The 8,753-nt window shown below is 35.0% G+C and overlaps 1 protein-coding gene across 1 annotated transcript; it reads left to right on the top strand.

Annotated features, from left to right (window-relative positions):
• The first annotated feature begins 1,009 nt into the window (after nucleotides 1-1,009).
• On the top strand, nucleotides 1,010-3,188 carry LOC145075145 (uncharacterized). Its single transcript, XM_079021445.1, has 4 exons — nucleotides 1,010-1,170; nucleotides 1,267-1,529; nucleotides 1,737-1,862; nucleotides 2,302-3,188. Exons 1-4 carry the CDS (start codon nucleotides 1,166-1,168, stop codon nucleotides 2,997-2,999), a joined length of 1,092 nt encoding a protein of 363 aa, XP_078877571.1. The 5' UTR covers nucleotides 1,010-1,165; the 3' UTR covers nucleotides 3,000-3,188.
• Nucleotides 3,189-8,753: the final 5,565 nt, after the last annotated feature.

Below are 8,753 nucleotides of genomic sequence, written 5' to 3'. Positions count from 1 at the left end.
CATTTTTATTTACTTATTAATAACGGTAGCTGAAAATATAAAAAAAATAAATTTTTTTATTTTATCTTAAAACTATATCAATATGGATGTCTATTTGTAGAGAATAAAAAAAATCATGAATTTTGGTATATTTAAAATCATTTTTCGATAAAAATAGCTTCTTAAAAATTAAAAAAAAATGAAAAAACTATGTTTTTGTATATATTAAGGTAATGATTAACATAGTTTAAGGAAACATGTTTTGTTGGAAAACATATGTCTATTCCTTTCCCATTTCTGCTGGTACGACCGATGCTTTTGCTGCAAAAATAAATGAGTGGTTGAGAATAATTCCCCCATTCTCAACCTTTTTTTTCTCAATTGAACTCTCTCTCTCTCTCTCTATATATATATATATATATATATATATATATATATAGTTAGTTAGTTAGGTTCAAATGTTTTCACTATCTATTGTGTGCATGTATGACTGATTCTGGACCAATTATTTTAGTTATTTTAAGAAAGTGATTAATGTATATTAAATGCTGGAGATATAATTAATATTCATTATATCTTCAACATGTAATATGCATTAATTACTTTATTAAAATAACTAAAATGATTGGTCCAGAATCAGTCATATATGACACAATAGAAAAACAAAATAACCTAACACTATATATATATATATATATATATATATATATATATATATATATATATACGGCATAGTTAGCCTCTCATATCGCAACACGTGTAAGTCGTTGTTTAGTCTCTATACCGCGTGACTTCTAAGTCTTTGTTTAATCTTTAGTTGTCCAAATGGTCAAAATTGATGACTAGTAATGGGTCTTCAGGAAATGATATAAAAAGGAATAATAATGATGAAATAATCTTTAGCTATTTACCACTTACTGAAATAATCTTTAGCTATTTATCACTTATATATGTAAAATAATTAACATATAACAGAAAAGGTAGAAGTAGAATTTTACACATTAAGTTTAATGGACTTCACAAATGACAAAACTTGTAAATCGGGTATATCTCCAAGGACTACTTTTGTAGTTTAAGAATTTAGTCTGCCTATAAATCAAGAACTCCCGTCTTCCAAACCCATCTTCTCATACCATCATTTTGTCGCACCCACTTCCATCTGTAGCTCCAGCCTCCGGCAAATACCATGAGGTAATTCACTTCAGTGTTATGTTTCATAATCTGTTCCCAACAATTATTTGTTTTTAAAGATTTGTATTTGTTGTGTTTTTATTGAAATGATTTTAGCATTCGGCCTGCTAGAAAGACGTTTACTTTCGAGATCGTTAGCTTCCATACTTGTTATGGTTATGAACAGAAGGTTGCAAGTGCTGTTGGTAAGGATTTGGTTAAAATTGACCCCAAGGATGGGCATGTCACTGTCTCAACTCACAATGTTCCCGAAAGAGTTAAACTTGCACTTGAGGAGAAGACGAGAAGAAAAGTTGTCCTTTTGTATGAACTTATCCCTCAAAATACAAATCATTCTATAAGAAATCAGTCGCACCATGGTAATTGTTTCGTTTTGTATTTGGTTAAAATGGTTTTAAATTTTTACCGGCTGCATGGGTCAACGCTAATCGTCTATTTGTAGTGACGACTTGAAATTGAATCCGCGCTAATCCAATACTCTCATATGTGCTTAATGATTACAACTTTCTGAGTTTAGATCACGATTATCTTTTGAATAAATAAACGCAGCAAATACACAACTGCAGGTGATCGAAAAAGTTCTATTACTTCTTCTACATCGAACCATGTAGCACACAGTAAGAGCCAATCGATCAGGATGACAATCAGATATCAAAATCGAAGCATAAGGCATACGGCTGATACATCAGTAGGTATGTGCATACATACATACATACATACATACATACACACATACCATAGAGTCTTTTGGTTTAATGTCAAACACTACTAAACCAGTAGAATTCCCTTTAGGAGACAGATTAATTAACCACGGATTCTGTATATTGCAAAAAGAAGGCCTCCGATGGAAATTCCTTCGTTAGTTGTCTAACAAAATGTGTAAATGACAGTTATTTTTCGGATTTTTTTTTTGTTAATAATAGATGTTTTTTTTTAATAAATTTTGCAAAGATGTTTTTCATCCGGTGCTATACAAAAATCCATTGCTAATGCTTTATTTTCTAGTGGTTATAACAACCTAATCTTGATAGTGAAACTTGAAAGTCTATATGTATGTTGTAAAAAAAGTGCATGTTTACTAATTACTTGTGAAGTTTTAAGTCGAATTAATTGTGGTGGTTCATTTTGAAGGTGAAGGGCACAACGTTTCCAGCTCAATAAGATATGGTAAAAGCTATCATCGGCATGAATTAACTTTAACAAAGGGTAGCTTATCATCATACAAGTGCAGTGGATGCAAAGAATTAGGAATCGGGAATAGATACATATGTAACAATTGTTCGTATATTCTTCATCCAGACTGCATGTACTACAAGAGAATAACTACACATAAGTTTTTAGCTGGATCAACCTTTAAATTCCATCAAACACGTTTTGATAGCAAGGATAGATATTGTGATGCATGTGGATCAGACATTGAAGGGTTCTTTTATCACTGTGATATAACCAGTAAAGATCTGCACCCTTGTTGTCTTAAACTTACAGAAATGGTTCATGTTGGTGAGACCAAGTTTATGCTTCGTAGGAAACTGACAACCGAATGCTTTTACTGCTCCTCAAGGAAGAAAGATTACAAAGACAATTGTTGGTGTTATTCGTTAGAGAGCCAAGACATGCAGGTTCATGTGTCATGCATGAAAGATGCCCTTCGAAATTGTTTGAAAGGTGAAAGGAACAATAACATGAGCACCATGGTCGTTGTAAGGCACGGTAAACAAACAAGTGAAGGTTTGAAATGGGCGCAAAGGCTTCTCAAGGTTGCTGTTTGTGTTCTTTCTGGGAATCCATTCCCTCTCTTGGATGTTGCACTTGAACTATTAATTGAGTAGTATACATCATCCTCAATTTGATACATTATTCTTCTCAAGGTCACTTTTTGAAGAGGTTGATTTTGTTTTTAGTCATCTCAGTGAAATATTATAGTGGAATCTATACATTTGTATATTAGATTCAAACTATTAATACAAAGTATTAATACAAACAAGCTTATAATTGCGAGGTAGTCATGGAATCAAATACACTAAATTTTATAGAGTTTAATGGATTGTCACATCATCATTCTATATTTACTACAACTCTATTATTTTTCCTAAATGCATTGAATTTTAAGACATCCATAATACATTGAAAATACTAGAGTTTAATGGATTAATACACTATCATCTTATTTTTTATACAACTCTACATTAATTTTCCTACAATGCACTGAACGCTACAAAGTTCAATGAAATATATTTTTAATAATTAAAAGGTTTCATTTTTCTATTGAAAAATTCAATGGTCATTGAAATCCATATTCATTGAATGCCAACATGGCATCCTACAATGGTAGGGTTTAATCCATTGAATATCAATTAGGCATGCCACCTCATTGAACTATGCATTATTGATGCTCTTACAAAGTTCAATGAAACATTACAAAAACTAATCAATTTATAATATTTATTTAAGAATTAGAAAACTTTTATTTTTACAATTGAAGAGTTTAATGCTATTAAACTTCAAAGCATCTCACAATGGTAGAGATCCATCCATTAAAAGACAACTAAACTTGCCACCTCATTTAACTTTCTCATTAAACTCACAATTGTAGATACTTTGTTTTAACACGTAACAACTATTATTACAAGGAGTGTAGCTTAAAATATGAAATACGTGTCGGCATGTAGTCTTGAGGCGAATAAGGAGCAACCCCTTGTCTGTGAGATTAAATGTAAAAATATAATATGTTTCGGTAGAAAAAATGTAAAGGAAAATTGTAGTTGACTCAAATAAGAACGTGTCAATATCATAATCCTTAAAATCTGAGTTCATATGAAGAAGTTATGGCCGTCTAAATTTGAGAAAAAATTCAGTGAGAGCTCGATGTGTCAAACGGAAGGGCGCGACATGTCCAAGACCCAAGCGTTGTGCATCAACGACAAAAATTGAAAAAAAAAATCATTAGGAAATCGGTCATTTGACCAGTTCATTCACATTTTTCGTTATATATACCCTCATGCTTGGTTTGAAAATTTTTCTATAGTGATTTCTTCTCTTGGTTTTGTTCATGATTCAACATTATTTGTTAACTGCACAAGTGCATGACGGATTCTTCAATCCTTATATATAGACGCTGTGACATCCTTAATTTTTGGAACACTCGGTTTCAAATTTGCTTTGTTGTTTGGGGCTGCGGCCCAGTCAACAGTTGTCATGGGATTTAGGGCTTTGTGTCACACCCCAAAACCGAGAACGGCGGAATACGTCCTGGGGTGGAGAATGTCATGTACAGTATCATAACAATTGCATAATAGTAAAAAGAAGTGACAATAACCATTTCATTAGTATAGTAATTATAATTACAAACGTGTTCTGCACAGTTAATAGACACCAAAAGTATAAACAAAAATAAAAGATGAATCTTGTATATGCTCCATCTTCTCAAAAGCTGCACCAGTACCTGTCTATCTTTAACCTGAGGATACAAGTTATTTTGAAAACGAGTATCAGTATAAAGCTGGTGAGTTCATAAGAATTTAGTGTCGTTGCTTGTATAAAAGTAGTTACAATCATGTAATATAAAAGTTGTAATTAATGTTTATAGATAGAAGAAAATCCCTAGAAAATCCTATATTTTCAAGAATTGTGCATTTGTAAATTAAATCCTTCGAGTGTGTAAAAGTATTTCCATTTAAACTTTCTGTATAAAGATAAGGTAATAAATTTCGTTCAAGTATCGTAAGTAAAGAATAGTATTGCCGGTTGGCTGTAGTAGTGTTGTAAACTTCAATTAGAAATATATGCTTATTTACTTCGGGAAATTAGTTTAGACTTTAAGTATTAGTGTTTTTAATTTGAATATGGATTTGATCCCTCATGTAACCAAACTGAATGATAATAGAGGGTCCGATGACCTTCCCGGTCATACGTAGTGTAGCGATGTAGTGCCACCCCTGGGCATAGTCGGCTCGGACTGTAGTTAACAGTCGGGATGTAATAGCGTCTGTCCTGTATAGATCTATACATGTAGTGTTGTTTTCCTTCCGAGAAGCTCTGGTTACATGGTATTTGCGCAGTGGAGTGTCGTATAGAGGGATAGTGTGTTATATTCTGGATTAGTGTATTCTCTGGTATTACAGTATAGTAACTTTTAGTATAGTATATAGAGTGTTCTCCTTAACGTGCATTAACTCGTAGTAGTAGTATTTATAGTGGGTATCATAGTAATAGAGGTAACGGGCAGTAGTCTTAACTATACCTATTATAGTTAAATAGTGTGTGGGATTGCATGCCTTTGATTTACAAAGGTATTGAATAATATGAAGACTTTCATATCTAACACACATATATATGATATATAACTAAGAAATCAACGACAGTCGGACGGATAACAATATACCCTAAGACCACAATCAAACAAGAATAGGAAATAAGGCGAGCTATTGGTCCTAAGTCCTTCAAGTCTTACTTATATAAATATATTAGTGTAGATATAGTTTAAAAGAAAAGTAGTTTAAACATAGTTTGAAAATAGTTTAATAACAATTTAACCTTGAAAATGCATTTGATAATTATTTAAAACAGTTTTATTGATAAGTAGCTAAAAGTATAGAAAATCCTTTTTAGTTGCAAGTTATAAATCACATATGATTTGATTACTAAAACTTGTTGCATTTAACTTGTATCCCCCCTAAAACATGTAAAAACATTTGAAAAAGGTTCATTAAGGGGTATGAACTCACTTGCAGTGAGTTTAGTGGGTGAAGTTGCCGGGTAGAATGCTAGACGCCAAATGAGAATATGAATACTCACACGGATCCTATGAAACATGCAGTGACACATAATGGTGTCTAATTAGTTATCTAATCACTAAATAAGTAAGTGATTACACCCTGATGCATGAAAACACTTTGTTCTAAGTGCTAGGAGGCTATTGGGTTGCAAGGAATTAGTGTAAGGCCTCACTATGGAGTTTACTCCTCAAATACTCACCTTAGGTGAGTTTACGGTTGAGGGACCAATTCCCCCATGAGTTTACGGTGGTAAACTCATGGAAGGAGTATATTTGTGTGCTTCAAGGTTTCTTGTATCACTAGGAAGGGTTCTAGAGTCAAATACAAGGCTTGAGGGGTGTTTAGGGTTCAAATGGGGCACTCCCTTGGAGTTTGCGGTCCTTGGACCACTCCTTGGGAGTTTTCGGTCATAAACACTAGGGTTTATGGTCGTAAACCCTTTAGCACATCCTTCACTTCGTGCTTTGTAGTCCTAAGCTCAAACATATAAGTCTCTAGCCCAAAAATCATGTTAAGGAAGGAGTTAGGGGCACCAAAACACCATTTAAGGTGTTTACGGTTCATGAATATTCATGGACCGTAAACTCATGTTTACCCTCCTAAAGTCCCGATTTTTGGTTTCTAACTTCATGCATGTATGTTTCTAAGTCATGGACGAGTATTAGAAGAGTTTTGGAGGGATTTTGGGCTTCAAAAACCCTCTTAAGGGTGTTTACGGTTTTGGGAGGTATTCCCAAACCGTAAACTCGAGTTTTACGGCTTTTGAGTGATTTAATCTCGAGTTTGTATGAATGCAAAGCTAGACAACAAGTTAAGGAGTATTACCTACGATTTGGAGCTTGAATGAGGTGATTCTTGAACAAACCCACTTGTAGAGAGAGAAAGTAGAGAGAGTGACTAGAGTGGTAAAAGGCTCCATCTAGTGCCCACTCACCCTTTATATAGGGGTTGGGTTTGTGGCTAGGTGGGAATCTACCCAATACTGACGCTAAGCGGGGTTTAAAATTTTTACCCGATTAAATGGTCGTAATTAAAAACTTTTTCAAACCAAACGGGAGGGCAATTTACGTGTTTTTATTTATTTCATTACAAAATAATAAAATAAAATAAAATAAAACACTTATTTATTTGTCCACCCCAATATTAACGAAATCTTAATAAAAATAGAATATTCTATTAACGGAAATGGGTTACAACAACGGAATAAATTTCGGGTTGTCACACTTTGTGGAAAGGAAGTATTTGACCCATTTTGTATGTGGGTATCATGATATAAGTGATCCAGGTATTCAATTGTGTCTTAGGAAGCCAAGGGTATAATCGTAATTTGATATCTCGGTCTTTTATGAATTTAGTGTTTTGTTCGGGAGGTTTTAAGGCTTGGGTGTGTTGTTAGGAGCGTAGGAATTCTCGCCACCTATTTGTGGATATTAGGTTCGTTGGAAACGGGCCTAGGATGAGGGAGTTATGGTATTTTAAAGTTATTCGCAATTCTGGTCCTAATGGAAATAACTGGCAAGGCAGTCCCATGCATGCAAGGATGCATGCGCGTGAGTTCGCCCAACGTAAGCTGGGGTACGCCCAACGTAGTGCTGGATAAGTGAAACGCGGGTTGGGAGACATACGCCCAACATACAGGAAGTACGCCCATCGTACGTTCATGATCCCCAAAACCCTAATTTTAAGATTTGGCTCAATATTTAAGCACCTAAAGTCTAGGGTGTACGCCTCTCCTTCATCCTCCAGTGTCTTAAACCCTAAATCTTGAGTCATAGCTTCATCCAAGAGGGTTGTGAGCCTTGTATGTGCATTTTTGGTGGATTGTAGTGTATTTCAAGAAGTAGAAGCTTAGTACAAGGTGGTGGTTCAAGGAAGGGCTTGTGGATCGGGACTCTTTGCTTCATTCTCAGCTCATTGAAGGTAAAAAGCTCTTAACTTGATCATTAGAAGCTGAGATCTATGATTATATGGTTTTTGGTCCTATTTTGTCCTTTTAAGTGAGATCTAGTGGTTGGACACCACTCAAGGGCTTTGAGTTGCTAATCTTAGCATTTCTGAGGTCATAAGTCCATAACGTTGCCGTCTTTAAGGTTAGATATGGTCAATGCATGTTCTAGATGGATTAAAGATGGGTATTCTTAGGTTAAGTTGGTCATTGGGTCCCTTTGAGCCATGAAAATACATAAAGGTGTCGACTTTATGCATTAAAAGCTTCATTTGGAGGTTCCCTGAGGTTTGGATGCAAAGTACTTAATGGGTTAAGTTGAAATCTAAGTTTAGACAATCTGCAGTTACGCCCCACGTAACTAGAGGTATGCCCAGCGTACCTCCTCTTTGGTCGCAATACAGATTCCTCGAGTACGCCCAACGTAAGCTGAGCGTATGCCCCACGTTCGTGGCTCTGTTGGCCTTCGGGCTTGTTTCATGTTTGGGCTTCGGTTTTTTGTTGGGCTTATGTGTTCGTATTTTTGGTCAGAGGAATTGGAGAGTTTTAGGACTTTTGGACATGTCTAGTTGGGCCAATATTTTGTATTGGTCCTTGGTGGGCCTAATGGTTTTGGACTTTAGTGGGCCCAATGGGCTTGGTCCTTTGGGCCATCGATGAATTATTATTGGACCAAAATTGTTGGAATTTTCGTTAAGTCCCATATGGGGTTGGGCCCAATTTGGAAAATTGGGGCATTAATGGGCTTGTATGGATCTTATAGTTTTGGGCCTGGTTGGTTTTGGGCTTGGGCCTTGGTTATGAGTCTTGATGGGCCAGGGGTAAAATGGTTATTTTACCTCTTGTTTGGTTTTTGGATCATG

Source organism: Lactuca serriola, chromosome 9 (assembly GCF_051521515.1).
Source record: "Lactuca serriola cultivar US96UC23 chromosome 9, Lser_US96UC23_V15, whole genome shotgun sequence".
NCBI classification, from domain to species: Eukaryota; Viridiplantae; Streptophyta; class Magnoliopsida; order Asterales; family Asteraceae; genus Lactuca; species Lactuca serriola.
This window is presented reverse-complemented; position numbering and strand designations above follow the sequence as displayed.